This window comes from Gossypium hirsutum, chromosome A05 (genome assembly GCF_007990345.1).
Source record: "Gossypium hirsutum isolate 1008001.06 chromosome A05, Gossypium_hirsutum_v2.1, whole genome shotgun sequence".
Lineage (NCBI taxonomy): Eukaryota > Viridiplantae > Streptophyta > Magnoliopsida > Malvales > Malvaceae > Gossypium > Gossypium hirsutum.
In genome coordinates, this window is record NC_053428.1 from 18,116,258 (window position 1) to 18,130,616 (window position 14,359).

At 30.2% G+C, this 14,359-nt stretch overlaps 2 protein-coding genes and 1 long non-coding RNA gene across 7 annotated transcripts; 1 reads left to right on the plus strand and 2 right to left on the minus strand.

Annotated features, from left to right (window-relative positions):
- Positions 1-6,613: 6,613 nt before the first annotated feature.
- On the plus strand, positions 6,614-9,368 carry LOC107958205 (CO(2)-response secreted protease). 2 transcript variants are annotated; one of them, XM_041113754.1, is made up of 8 exons: positions 6,614-6,749; positions 6,897-7,008; positions 7,068-7,593; positions 7,673-7,773; positions 7,851-8,093; positions 8,186-8,300; positions 8,389-8,599; positions 8,701-9,368. In XM_041113754.1, exons 1-8 carry the CDS (start codon positions 6,683-6,685, stop codon positions 9,300-9,302), a joined length of 1,977 nt encoding a protein of 658 aa, XP_040969688.1. In that variant the 5' UTR covers positions 6,614-6,682; the 3' UTR covers positions 9,303-9,368. The 2 variants fall into 2 exon arrangements, with proteins under 2 accessions (XP_040969688.1, XP_040969689.1); XM_041113755.1 differs by lacking the exon at positions 6,614-6,749 and having other exon boundaries at positions 6,891-7,008; positions 7,084-7,593.
- Positions 7,578-10,389, minus strand: LOC107958207 (uncharacterized). 3 transcript variants are annotated; one of them, XR_001700594.2, is made up of 4 exons: positions 10,212-10,389; positions 9,998-10,122; positions 8,161-9,911; positions 7,578-7,709 (listed from the first exon to the last, which is right to left on the minus strand). It is a non-coding gene; the product is annotated as an uncharacterized lncRNA (long non-coding RNA). The 3 variants fall into 3 exon arrangements; XR_005927171.1 differs by lacking the exon at positions 10,212-10,389 and having other exon boundaries at positions 9,998-10,204; XR_001700595.2 differs by lacking the exons at positions 7,578-7,709; positions 10,212-10,389 and having other exon boundaries at positions 9,505-9,699; positions 9,852-9,911; positions 9,998-10,204.
- Positions 10,390-11,855: 1,466 nt separating this feature from the next.
- On the minus strand, positions 11,856-13,255 carry LOC107961302 (GDSL esterase/lipase EXL3). Of its 2 annotated transcripts, none has more exons than XM_041113756.1 (4): positions 13,035-13,255; positions 12,694-12,927; positions 12,356-12,611; positions 11,856-12,269 (listed from the first exon to the last, which is right to left on the minus strand). In XM_041113756.1, the coding sequence occupies exons 2-4, from the start codon at positions 12,913-12,915 to the stop codon at positions 12,076-12,078; spliced, it is 672 nt and encodes a 223-aa protein (XP_040969690.1). In that variant the 5' UTR covers positions 12,916-12,927; positions 13,035-13,255; the 3' UTR covers positions 11,856-12,075. The 2 variants fall into 2 exon arrangements, with proteins under 2 accessions (XP_040969690.1, XP_016752959.1); XM_016897470.2 differs by having other exon boundaries at positions 12,694-12,962.
- Positions 13,256-14,359: the final 1,104 nt, after the last annotated feature.

A 14,359-nucleotide genomic window follows, 5' to 3' on the forward strand; every position in this document is an offset into this window, starting at 1 on the left:
AGCTGGAGGTGCACTGTTCGGGCTGTCCATTTGCGCCTATCTACCAGGCGCGATTAATCGCGCCTATCCGATAGGCTCGATTCCTTTTTACCCGAATTTTGACCCGTTAAACCATATTTTTACCCATATATATATTTAAATATTTTTAATAAAAATAAAAAAATAATATTTTATTTAAAAAACAAAAAAAAATTTAATATAAAATAATTATTTGTACCTGTCAAATAGGCGCGAATGAACAAAACAGCCCATTTTCGTATATAATTGGACAGACAATCTATTTTGATAAATAATTCCTTTTTTTTTAATTTATTTTAATAAAAAAGCCTGCGTTTGGATTGCACAATCCCATGCAAGTGGATGAAGGCTGGCGGCCCCATGGCCTTTGAAATATCTGCCAATATCCCTTCTGTTGCTTCTGTTTTGTGTTTCTAATGTTTTGGAAGAGTTTATGTTTCCTTACATGGTTAGTATTTTTTTTATTTAAATTTAAATTAATAGAAGGGATTGGTCAGAAACAAAGTGGAGATGAAAGAAGATAAATTTAGCATTAAGAATTAGCTATTTTTATTAAAATATAAAAATTAAATCTTAAATTTTAGATTTAAGAACATATAACAAAAAATAAAAATAAGAAAGGATAACTCTCACCCACAAATTACTGAAGTTTTTGCATTCTTTATTATAGAAATTCAGGAATGGCGAAGCACTTCAAATATAACAAGTTTTGTACTAATTGCGAATTATAATTCATAATTTAATGCTGGTTAAGAATTCATAGTTAAATAGTAAAGTTGTGAAATTTTTGAAATATATTTCGATTTGAGTTATTGTTGAGTGACATGGTTTTTTACTCGCAACAATACTGTTGGTTGCTTTAGTCATTAGTTATAATTTCATCGCAAGTTGGCCTAATTATTTGATGTGACATAGTTGTTGCTCCAGGAAACACAGATGACAAGCCATCGATTATTGCAATTTGACTGTCTTGATGATGAGCTCCTTTTTTTCCTTCAAACTTTGTCCTTTTCTGAATGAAACGTTGTTTTATGTATTTTCAAATAAATAACTTAATATAAAATTTTGAATACATTTAAATAATATATCATATAATCAACAATATTAAATCACATTACATTTTTAAAAACAAACACCCACGATATTATTAAAAGACTAAAAATTCAAAAATAATACATCATATAGTATAACAATATGAAACATGAAAGGAAAAAAGGAACAGACATATTAATTGGAGAAATGGTTGTATCTATTATACCTTTTCAAATTCAAATGTGGGTTTTTATTGGGTGGGATTTTTTTTCGGTAAGAAGAAGCTAATAGTTATAGTATTCGCTACTAGTTTCTTGTAGTAATTTCATAGTAATTTATTTGGGTGGACTATCGTATATGCGTAATTTAATTGAATCATAACCGCCTAAAGCTAGCATGTTAGCTGAATGTGAAATATACAGTCCTTACTATCTAATGTCTAATAATTTGCAGCAAACTACGCCATAAATAGATGTCTAATATTATGTTGGTATAATCCAATTTTGAGTGAAATTTACTAACACAATATTTTCTAAAAAAAAAATTTATTCATTCTAATTTACAACAGTTTAATAGTCGTTTGGTTTAAATTTTTTTATTTTTATTTTGATTGGATGTCAAATTCATTAATTTAAAAATTCTACACCTAAAAACATAATTAAATTTGTAATCAGGAAAATAGGATTAAATCCCGAAGACTAGATATTTGATTACCAAAGTTGTCATGTCCAAAATTTTTGCCGAGTTGCAAGAAAAAAATATTGTTACCAAAATCAGGATATATATATAAATATAAAAACTATAATATTTTAATAATATTAATTAGTCACATTTAGATCGTATTCTTACAATCATAAATTTCATTTTGTTAAATATTATTATTTAATAAAAATGATTAATATAAGTTTATATATAATTTAAATATTTTATTGAAACAATATATTAACAACTTAGTAGTACAACTAACTTTACTATATTTTAAAATAATAGATTGTTATAGAGAATTAATATAGTAAAAAAAATGTAGCTATTGTTAATTTTACCAAATTTTGAGATAATAGGTTGATACAGGGACTAACATAGTAAAAAGTTGTACTTTATACTTTATGGTTGTTAATTTTATAGATGAAAAGCTATAATGGAAGATACAAATAAATCATAAAAAAATGATTTTACAATAAATTTGACTATTATAATGAAATGTTATTATAAATGGTGACTACTATTAAAAGGATTGTACACACAAATTTCGTGTTAAAAATTGAGTAGAAATATTTAGAATCAAATTTCACTGAAAGTAGCTTTTGGAAAATAGTTTCTAAAAGATTGATTGATTTTCTGAACAAGTTGATATTTTTGGTGTTTCGATGATTATTCGTAAAACATTTTTTGATGTTTGACAAATTTTCCTGAAACTGTTTTTTAAAAGTTATTTTTAATGAAATAAACTATAATAGCCCGTCTTTTAGTAGTGTTGGAAACGATGATTTTAAAACCCTATTCCGTAAATATTATTATCTAATATTTTTTAGGTTAGTATAAAATTTAATTAATATTTGGTCCTTTAATTTTGTTAATTTAATAGTTAATTAAGGTACAATAACTAACCAAAAGATCAATTGAATAATTGAACCCTTTTTAATTCACCAAACGGCTGTGAGTGACCATTGTATTCCACCCAAATTTGTTAATTGCGTTTAGCTTAATTAAGTAAAGATTAATTAAATTAAATGAGATTAATTAACTATTGATTAATGTATAAAAGACATAAGTTAAAATAAACATAAACATTTCATGCTCTCTTCTTCAAAACTCACGAACAAAGGAAAGGAAAAATGGTTTTGGAAGCTCGAACTTTTTGTCAAAATTAGGTATGCTGAATTTAGTTTTTATTTATTTAGAATTTTTATGTTTTTTAAGTAATGGAAATTTAATTTAGCTAGTTTATGTATCAATTTGTAAAATTGTTAAAGTTTCTAAAAGTTTTCATTGATTAATGCTTGATGAAATTGATACTAAATTATTAAATTTTAAGCTTAGAAATAAAAAATGACTAGTTTGTAAAGTATAATTGTTAGTTTCTGAATATAGTGACTAAAGTGCATAAATTTCAAAATTGATATTAATTTTTTATAAATATAGATAATAGAGAGCCGTAGAAGGATGAAATGGAGATCGACTTCGAAATCAAAACTTAAAATTGAAAGTTATGACAATTTCGATTTTGAGGACTAAATTGAATAAAATCTAAAATTTTAGAAAGAATTTGAAAGATAAAATTGAACTGACTCGTGCATAATAGGGGATATTATAAACGGTTTGAAATTAATAAATTGAACCGAATTTTCTTATAGATCTAAAATTGAATCGAATTAAGGAAAACTGGAAAAAGATAAAATTTTTTATTAGTCTTTAGTTTCAACTTATCTGCTAATTTAGTCATGAAAGTTCATAGGGGTGTAATTAATATGTTATTATTAATTAATTTTAAACTATTCATTTTATCATTTATTATATATTATTTTTAAATATTTATATTTTAAATTTGTTATTTTCTTGTTCGTACATGTATAATAAAATTTCTAGCAATAATAAAACAATAACAAAAGTCGATTTTGGCAACCGATCATCAACCATATAACCGATCTCCAAGGGAACCCTCAAAATTCGGGGCCACGCTAAATAAGCAGCAAACAGAAAAATAGTAAAAGGAGAAAAAGGGAACTTGGCTTGGAGATTTAAAAAGCAGAAGCAAAGTAGTTAGAGGGCCAAAAAGGAAAAACAGGAAAATGGAAAGAAAGGGAAGGGATGCAGCTTCGGGAATGAATCTTTTGCATTTATAGGTTTAGCGTATACATATATTTATATACTTTAATGTGGCTGCCTGCATGAGATTGTTTATATGTTACACACGTCGATACTAGGGAGGTTCACAGGTGCTCAACACTCTAAAATTTTTAAAATTTTAAAATAATTAGAAAATTTTCACTTTTACCTTTCTAAAAATATAAAAATTTGATTTAATTTTTTAATATTTATAAAGATATAAGTTATTAAAATAGTAAAATTATATTTTTAGTATCATAAAAATTACAATTTAATTTTAGTCTCCCTAAAAAAAATTATAATTTCACCTCATATATACCAAAGAAAAAGGTTTTTGAAAATTTAAGGAAATAAATAGATTTTTGAGAGATAGTGTGAAAGCGCTTTCTGCACAGGTGGCAGAAAAGTGCGCCTAGTTGGACATGCTTTTCCCTTTGTATCTCATATTTTGACTTGTTTAACATAATTTCTTTGGTTAAATGTTAATGGTTTTGTCTTTGAATTTTAGGTTCAATTCATCTCCCACCTATATTTGTATTTTTATTTTATGTTGTTTTAAGTTTTTATTTTTATTTTTAATTAATGTTTTTAACATATTATCTCCCTTGGTTAAATAATAATGATTTTATCTTTGAATCTTAGGTTTAATTCCTCATCCTCTAAACACATTTGTAATTTTTATTTCATGCTTTTTTAATTAATAAATATATTGTTTTCAATTTTTTTATTTTTAATTCATCTTTTTAATTAATATACTTTTATTAATAATATCAAATTATTTTTTCAATTATCATTATTTTTACTAAATGTAAATTTTATATGTGTAATGTTTATTTTTCAATCCATATCATGAGTGTAGTAAATTCCAGTATTATATATTTTGTTTATGTATTTAAAATGTTTCACATATAAACATAATGATATTTGAAATAATTAATAAAAATATTTGACCTATCATACCCACAATATAGATGAAAAAATAATGACATTTGAAATATTTTACATATAAAAATAATAATTAATTTGAAATAATTATTTCATCTTATAATATTAAAAATCACCATACCCACAATATACATAGAGAAAATAAATATTTGACATATAAATATTATAAAGAAAAATACATCAAAAGATATTTTTATTAGAATTAACTGATGTTTATATTATATATAAAATAATTATTAATTTCAAATAATTTTATTATATAATTACATATTTATTATTTTATTTTATGAATAAAAGATATATTAATTAAAAAGATAATTTAAAATAAAAATTTAAAAAATATATTTTTTTTAATTAAAAAACATGAAATAAAAATTATAAATATGTTTAGGAGAGGAGGAATTGAGTCTAAGATTCAAGGATAAAATTGTTATTATTTAACTATTTAAGCAAAGGAGTTGATGTTAGAAACATTAATTAAAAAATATAAAAACTTATAACAATATCAAATAAAAAATATAAATGTGAGTGAGAAAGAAATCGAACTTAAGATTTAAAGGCAAAAACTATTAACATTTAACCATCTAACAAAAAAATTTAAATACATTAAAAAAGTAAAAAAAAATGAGATTTAAAGGAAAATACGTCCAAATGGACATGCTTTTTTATCATTTATGTAAGATCTACTTTCACACTCTCTCTAAAATCTGCCTATTTCTCTAAATTTTAAAAAAAAATTGACATATATGACTAATTTGGCTTTACTATTTATTGAATGTATTTTTATATTTATATATACACATGTAATAAAATTTTTAATAAAATTTAACAAGTTTATTTGTTTACAAAGTGATTTTAAAGATGTTTATATGAAATTAAATGACATCATCCTTATAAACAGAGGTTGTAGGTGCTAATATCTTTCAAAATTGTTTGATCTTTTCTCATAAAAGATATGTTTTATTCCTATAAATTGAGGTTGTTGGTTTAAACTTTGGAAGGGATATTACTACACTTCGAACATAAAATGGACATAAAAAGCAAAAAAGAAATGTTTTTCCTGGTGAGCAATTAAACTGAATAAAGAAAATTGATCACGATACCATGTTTTCTTTTTAAAATTCATCGTCTAGAAACAGTTACGAGTAGGACAAACACCTTTACTATTTTAGATGCTGACTATATATAGAAGTATATTATCTCCCTCTACTATTGAGCTCTTAATTCCCAAACCAATCAGGGCCCCTGGCCCCTGCTTACCAACGCACTTTGGGTGGATAAAACTATTTGCTGGTTCCAAGTGCGTGCATACACGACTTCCAGTTCTTCACTAGACTAGGTGGATAAAACCCATTTTGAGCCACTTTCAGATTCTCAGTTGACAATACCATGAAGCCCCTTATTACCTTTATTTTCAGTTTGACGTCTTTTTTCTTCTGTGTCTCTCTGTTTCCGGAACCTGGAGCAGCTGCCGCACACAACGATGGTGTTTACATTGTTTACATGGGCGCACCGGCTTCGCTTAAGGGTTCATTAAAGGATGATCATGCTCAACTCCTAAATTCATTGTTAGAACGGTGAATACATACTTTCTACCCTCTTTTTTTTTATTTTTATTTTATATTTGAATTTGTTACGGGTCCCATCCCCTTTGCCATTGATGCTTCATCATGTGCTCAGGAAACAGGATGCCCTGATACACAACTACAAAAATGGTTTCTCTGGGTTTGCAGCACATCTATCAGCTGAAGAGGCTCGTTCAATTGCTGAGAAACCAGGAGTTGTATGAGTCTTCCCCGACCCTGTGTTACAACTCCATACTACCCGATCATGGGATTTCTTGAAGTATGAAACTTCGGTGATGATTGAATCAAATCCGAGCTCAGATTCAAACTCAATGGATGCCATCATTGGCATCCTAGATACAGGTGAAACTTTACACCCATATGTAGAAATGAGTATCACATCACGATGCCTCATTTTTGTTGTTTTAATGTTTGCTATCACGCAATTCGCATGGCAATTTTCACTTTTAAAATTTATATTTACTAACTTGAAGCAATTCAAGGAAATAGGAATTTGGCCAGAGTCGGAGAGTTTTAATGACGAGACCATGGGTCCAATTCCGTTAAGATGGAACGGTACTTGCGCCAACGGACATGATTCCAGCACCTTCAACTGCAACAAGTATCCTCTTACCCATATGACTAAACTATTACCACAGTTTTATTGTTGTCGCAATTAAGGTTTGTTTTGCAACAGAAAGATAATTGGAGCAAGATCGTACGGTGCTGGCGAAATCAAGTCCGTACGCCAAGGGATATGATGGGGCACGGCACTCATGTGGCGTACACTGCGGCGGGAGTTGAGGTCAAGGATGTATCTTACTATGGACTGGCGGCTGTAACTGCCAAGGGTGGATCCCCGGGGTCAAGATTAGCTATATATCAAGTATTTCCCTCTCAAAACGGAAGCCATGGATCCACTGTATTAGCAGCATTTGATGATGCGATTGCTGACGGGGTTGATGTGCTATCACTGTCCTTTGGATCATCGTCATTTCTAGAGCAAGAATTTATAAACGATCCCATTGCCCTTGGAGCATTCCCTTCGGTGCAGAATGGGATTACTGTGGTTTGCTCCGCGGGAAACGATGGACCGAACCCTGGTTCGGTTGTGAACTCTGCACCTTGGATCTTAACTGTAGCCGCTAGCACGATTGACCGGGTTTTTGAGTCTGATGTTGTCCTGGGGAACAATAAAGTAATTAAGGTAATCACATTCTCCTTGGACCCTTTTCTGGACTTCTGATGTTGTCGGATTTGTCATGCATCTTCTTACTGATATGCAGGGCACAGGTATTAATTTCGCCAACATTCAAAATTCTCCTGTGTACCCAATTATATATGCAAAATCAGCCAAGAAAAGTGGAGTAGACGAAAATGCAACAAGGTGGCTAATAATTGAAGCAAATTTGTTCAAGCAATTTGCACACTAAATGATCGGTTATTCCGTGTTCTGTTGTTCAGGAACTGCGAACCAAATTCGATGGACCAAGAAATTATCAAAGGAAAGATTGTTGTCTGTGACAATGAAGATTCATTGTATCCACAGATAAATAAACAAGATGAAGTGAAGAAACTTGGAGGTATTGGGGTAATCTTGATTGACGATGAATTAAGAGGCGTCGCATTCAATTTCGGTACATTTCCAATGACTCTGATCAGTTCAAAAGATGGTGCTAAGGTTCTCTCCTACATCAACTCAACAAAGTAATACAGCTACTCATCTCAAATGGAACTCAAGATTGAATTTAATTCAATGATTCAATCTACTTACCATTTGCCTGTTTTGAGATTTGTAGAAATCCAGTTGCCACGATCTTGCCTACGACAGCACCAGCAAATTATAAACCGGCACCTACTATAGCATATTTCTCATCTGGAGGCCCTTCCACCATCCCAAAGAATATTCTCAAGGCAAATCCTTCTGTCTTGTTTCACAGCACTTTGTTTCTTCTCTAAGCTAATATTGATAAAGCTATACCAAATGGGTTGCATGTCACAGCCTGATATCGCAGCACCTGGAGTGAATATTCTTGCAGCATGGATAGGGAATGACACGGTTCAGACACTAAAAGGCAAAGACCCGCCACTGTATAATGTGTTCTCAGGAACTTCCATGGCATGTCCTCATGTTTCCGGGATTGCCGCGGCAGTTAAATCAAGAAACCCTACATGGAGTCCCTCCGCAATCAGGTCAGCCATTATGACAACAGGTGAGGAACTCAAAATGCAAATCTGGGCTTGCATTTACATGGTAACTTCTGGAACTTTTGACTGAGCTATGAGTCAATGACTGCTTTCAACCAATTTACAGCGGTTCAAACAAATAATATGAAAGCCCCAATTACGACCGAGAAAGGTACAGCAGCAACGCCTTATGATTTTGGTGCAGGAGAAGTAATCACCACAGGACCATTGCAACCTGGTCTAGTTTACGAGACTACTGCTATTGACTACCTGAATTTCCTATGCTACCATGGTTATAATATAGCTACGATAAAAATTATGGCCAACACTATCCCAGATGGGTTTACATGCCCAGAGGAGTCAAGCATTGATCTTATATCCAACATCAATTATCCATCAATAGCAATTTCCAATTTTGATGAAAAAGCAGGCAGGAGAGTGAACAGAACCCTTACAAACGTTGCCGGAAATGTCAAAATGGAAGATGCTAAAACAGTGTATAACATAAGCATTGATGCACCTGCAGGTCTTGATGTTCAAGTGGTCCCAGATAAACTGCACTTCAGTAAATTTGATGAAAAGTTATCGTATCAAGTGAATTTCTCAGCCGCAAATCCGCTCAAAAAAGATGTATTTGGATCCATAACATGGTCGAACGGAAAATACAAAGTCAGAAATACATTTGCTATAAGCAGTAAAAGTGGTAGCGTAGCGTTGGATAAAAAATAGCAGGATCGACAAGTTCTGAGTTGCACTGTAATAAACATGAATCGAAGCTCTTTAACTTGACTTTAAGCAGGATCTCTGTTTTCCGACATGTTCCACTTCAATGTAGCAAAATCGCATCCAGAAATACAGGCTGACAATTAACTAAGAAGAAAATATTAAAATTAAAACGACCGGACGAAACATAAGAGCTGAAGAAGGCCAGTAAAAACAGAGAAGAAGAACAACCCCATGCATATTGAAAAAAAGAAAACGAAATAAAGGAAGAAAGCTATGTTCAATTCAATTGAGATTGTTCACTCGAAGGCTCACTGATTCTGGCCACGAACTTCCTCCCCTTCTTCCGGTGTAAAATCATTCTCATTATTTAGAACTGGGCCGCTCTGAAAGATGCCATTATCTGCCATACCAGCCAGCAATGTTAACCTCGCCAGTAATATAAGACAGCCCATCAGGCCAATTCAATCCATCTAAAATCAGCTATTGTAAATAAAAACTAGATGGTTTTTTTTTTTGTTAATGATTAACAAAATTTCTTTGCTATTTGATTACATAATATTGACACCTCAACGGTGCCAGTGCCACAGCAGCCTTTGTCCACAATCTCAAACCCTGAAATATGTTAAAGATTTTAAATTTGGTGAAGTCACAAACAAAAATTCACAGCTTAAAAGTAAAAAAAAAAATGATAATTTTACCCTGATACAACTATGTATAAACTTGTAGCCAACATGGATTTTGTTCCTTCTTCTCATGCAATTGATGTCAACTTTTCTTTGTATTCTTTGAACTGCAGCAGTTGATCCGAGATTGATGAAACCAGCTGATTCACCAGAGATAAAAGAGAGGAAAATGAGATATAAGTTTGAAGAAGAATATCTTTGTTTTGGTGGAAATTGTAAGTGCTGGGACCTGTAATTTGGGCTTTAATGGATCATATCCTGATCCTCCAGTAGCAAAGCTTACACCCGTTAGTAAATCTTGAGGCTGCAATAATGGGTCTAAATATGCTGGCAATACGCCCTTAATTCCCAACTGTTCAACTGGAATAACAATAAATATCCCACAGTAAAATCAGTAAATATAGAGATCCTTTCTTTCACCAATTTAACTATTTCATGTGCAATTTGGTAGCAATATTGTAATGGCCAGCGTCTATCTCTATCTATTAATGAACTTATAAAACGTGAAAAACTATTTACTTAGTTCGCTTTAGTGGAAATTACCTTGTGAAATAAAAAAAAAATTGTTGTAGCAGTAAAAATTTGTCTAACAAATAATTAGAATGTCCCAAATATGATGAAAGATTAATCACTGCACAGCTAAAGTATAATTTTTCAGTTGATTTTCTTGAGAAGACCCCAGCTTTGGCGTAAGCAGCAGTTAATTATAATAGCAACGATGGAGACTTAAATATTTAGTTGTATGATCTTCATCAAGCAATGATGAATCTGTATGATCTTCATCAGGCAATGATGAATCTGCTTTGAAGTTTAGACTCATGTGAACTTTACAGATAAATAGAAAAATGGCAGAATTTAGATCCCCCTAGCATCAAGGAGGTAATAATCTTTGTCAATCCATACGTGAATTGGATGGGACTGCCGTACGATCGACAAGTTGGATCAACCACTTCGGGCTCTTGTCAGAGACGGTCCATTTGATGATAAGAAAAAGCGTGGCCACCTTGGGTTCATAAAATCCCTCCCCAAATTTCGCCACTAAAACGTCAATGGATAAATTAATTACATATATTTTACTTTAATTTCTAAAGCAACTTTTTGTGCATATTACAGCAATTTTCCATCTTTCATAAATTCATTTCAATTTCAACCACTTTAATCTGCTAAAAAATAGTGTATTTTGACATATATATATATACACTAACGAAAATTAAACTTTAAATATTAAAAGAAAATAATAAATGCATGATTATTCAATTATGAAACACAGTTATTAGTTGGTGAAATAATAAGGGATGCTTATCAAAAATCAAATTGTTTTGCTGTTTCTATTTTGTTTACTATAAATTAGATTAGACTGTGAGATCCAACGATAATTAGTATCAATAGTTACATGAAGTATCACAAACGAGTAAAATAAATACATTTTTTGAGGATCTATTTTTATATATAAATTATTAGTGATAATGGTATAAACCAATTTTGTAATCAAGATTATAAGGTTGTCATGTGATTTTTAATTATATTAAAAATGACATATGATAAACGTTTTAACTTGTAATCCATTTATTAATTATGTTATATATATATATTTATATTTGGCTCATAATATTCATACTTGTGTTCTTAACATCTAAAGATGACGAACTTGATAACCGATGGGACATGGGGTGGGAGTGGAAGTCTTGGTGTAGGCCAATGGTCCATTGGAACAAGAAATACGAAAGCAACAATGCCTGATTTGGTCTTTGCTTTTATTTTCAAGTTATCCAAACTCTCAACCATATTATGTATTTATTTACTATATTAAATACTGACTTAATTTTAGCCAATATAAAGAGAGGGAGTTGTATATGTGAAGCAATCTTAGGTAACCCAAATGATATTATTGATGGAGATATTATAGAGTACAGTGAGCTTTTAAAAACATAATTAAAAATATAATTAATATAATTATGAGTCAAATATATGGTAATTAAATATTTTTTAAATATATATATATATCAAAACACCAGTCTTGATATCACACGGTAATTAGGAATTTGGTTGGAATAGAGAGCTTAGTTGGTTGTCTTCATAATTAGGAATTTGGCTCACAAGAATTTGTTCACATATTTGGGAAGAAGTGGGATTATTAGGGCTCTGGATGCCTTCTCCGTTGGATGATAACTGTCCCAAAATATATATTTTGAGGCATCTGTACAAGTAGATGGAATCCATTTATTACACAAGACTGCCACTTCAAGGTTCCCTGTTCCACAGCATCCTACGTCTGCAAATTTAAAGCCTGAAAATCCCAAAATTTTAAAATAGTTTTTCCATGTGTAACAAAAGAATATAGTCTAGGGTCTAAAAGGTAAGCTTTTTAATTACCATGTTTTTGAGGGTTGTCAATGAGATCAAGGAGGGGTTTGTAGATATCTACGTACACAAATTTCCCACCAGGAATGCTTGTTCGAAGGGTATTCAACTCTGCAGATAGCTTTTTATTGAACAACCTAGCTGCTACATTGTACTCATTTGCGCAATGCGTTTCCGTTCCTCCTGCTAAAGTTCTTTGTGATGGCACACAGCCGATTGGTGGTGCACTAAAAACCGCTATTCTTCTTGCTCCCAAACCATATAGTTCCTTGCAATATTATTATATTCACAACAAATTCATGCCTAAAACATGTTGTTGCCAAAGAAAATTGCCATGAAGATTCAAATACCTTTAAAAATTCAGTAGCCGAGTTCAGCATTAAATCAGTATAAGCAGGAACATCGTACTGCATTTTCCTGGCACCTAGAACAAAGTAGGTATTGGCAATGTCATCACTGCCGGCTACGACAAGATATAAGCTGTTAGCTATGATGAAATTTTTTTTCTCTTCTCCGACAAGTTGTTTCAGCTTCGCTATGTATTCTTTAAAGAGATTTAACTGGTCCGCCATCGATATTACGGACTGATTTTGGGAGAAATCAAGGTAAAAAAAGAACCCTGTGTAAGAACTATAAGAATGAAAAAGGGTAGAACAAAAGGAAGTTTTAATTAAGAAGAAATATTGTGTACCGCTAGTTTGGAGTCATAGGATCATATCCAGAGCCACCAGAAGCAAATGATACTCCTGTTGGGAGATCTTGGGGTTTCAAGTCTGGATCCAAATATGCTGGCAATCTATCTTTAATTCCCAATTCTTGAACTGAAAATTAATTAACCCAAAGAAGAGAAAAATAAAAACATCATGGATTAATTGGAAAGTTAAATATAATAATTTAATACTCTCGGATTTTTTATCTGGACCTAATGTTTTTCCAAGGGATTTTAAAGGTGTGTTTTCTTAAGATTTTATTTTGAGATATTACTAAAAAGTTAAGAAGATTTTAAACTGCTCCAGTAAATTTTTAAAAAATCTCTTAATTAGATAATGGAAAATTTAATGACCAAAAGAAAAGAAAAAAAACCTAAGTTGTGAGGATTGAAATTTTGAGTAAAGCAAAGAATGTGAGAGGTGCCAAACTCAAATTACAAGGAAAAAAATTATGTTTATTGAAATTAGGGTATTCATCAATTCCATAGTGATTAATAGAGTGTTTTCTAAAAAGATAAACTGCTAACTACAAAATATATTTTATTCTCGTTAATAAGAATCGAACCCGACAATATAATTAAAAAATAAATTGAGCAATCATCACGCTACATTTCATCATTAAAAAATAATTTTTTAATACATAAAAAAGACTTCTCACAGTTTACTAAATAGGGTATTATATTAATACTGTATCACAGGATTTCATTGAATGCTAAGCAGATCATAAATTAAAGAGGAAAGATTTTATTTCATAAAGCACAGCCAATTTTACTTACTTTATTTATTTTTCTATTTTATGATTAATGTTTTTGGGTGGTCGCGGCTGCTATTTTAAGAAATGTTGTTTAGAAGGCATTGTACCATTAACACTATATTACTAGTATGTAAAGGAATGTAAATATTAAATTTGTATCTATACGCCATCAGCGAAATTCGTGTTATAGTGATAAATTTTTTTAATATAATCAACATTTTACATTTTTTTAGTAATTTAATTTTTACTATTTTTTTAGTTAAATTTAATCATTAATCTTTAAAAAAGATTAAATTGTTTTTTTAATAGATATGTAGACTAAAATATTAATTTATTTAAATTATTTAACAAATAATTTAAAATTTATAAATATAAAATATAAAAATTCAAAAAAAAGTAATATTTTTGTTAAAAATTTAATGTGTAAGTTGTCATGCAAATTGTCATATCTAAATTTAACATCAATATTTTATTAAAAAAACAATCATTTGATTTATTTATTTTTTGAAATGTTGATTATCAAATTTAACTCTTTTAAAAAATTTAAAATTC

Bases quoted from the DNA above. Each gene is read 5' to 3' on its own strand.
- LOC107961302 (XM_041113756.1), bottom strand. From the start codon at position 12,915: ATGGCGGACCAGTTAAATCTCTTTAAAGAATACATAGCGAAGCTGAAA. The intron at 12,612-12,693 runs GTATTTGAATCT...TAATATTGCAAG, and splicing joins CGGCTACTGAATTTTTAAAG to GAACTATATGGTTTGGGAGC. The intron at 12,270-12,355 runs GTAATTAAAAAG...TGGGATTTTCAG, and splicing joins TGACAACCCTCAAAAACATG to GCTTTAAATTTGCAGACGTA.
- LOC107958205 (XM_041113754.1), top strand. From the start codon at position 6,683: ATGATTGAATCAAATCCGAGCTCAGATTCAAACTCAATGGATGCCATC. The intron at 8,301-8,388 runs GCAAATCCTTCT...TGCATGTCACAG, and splicing joins TCCCAAAGAATATTCTCAAG to CCTGATATCGCAGCACCTGG. The intron at 8,600-8,700 runs GTGAGGAACTCA...ACCAATTTACAG, and splicing joins GTCAGCCATTATGACAACAG to CGGTTCAAACAAATAATATG.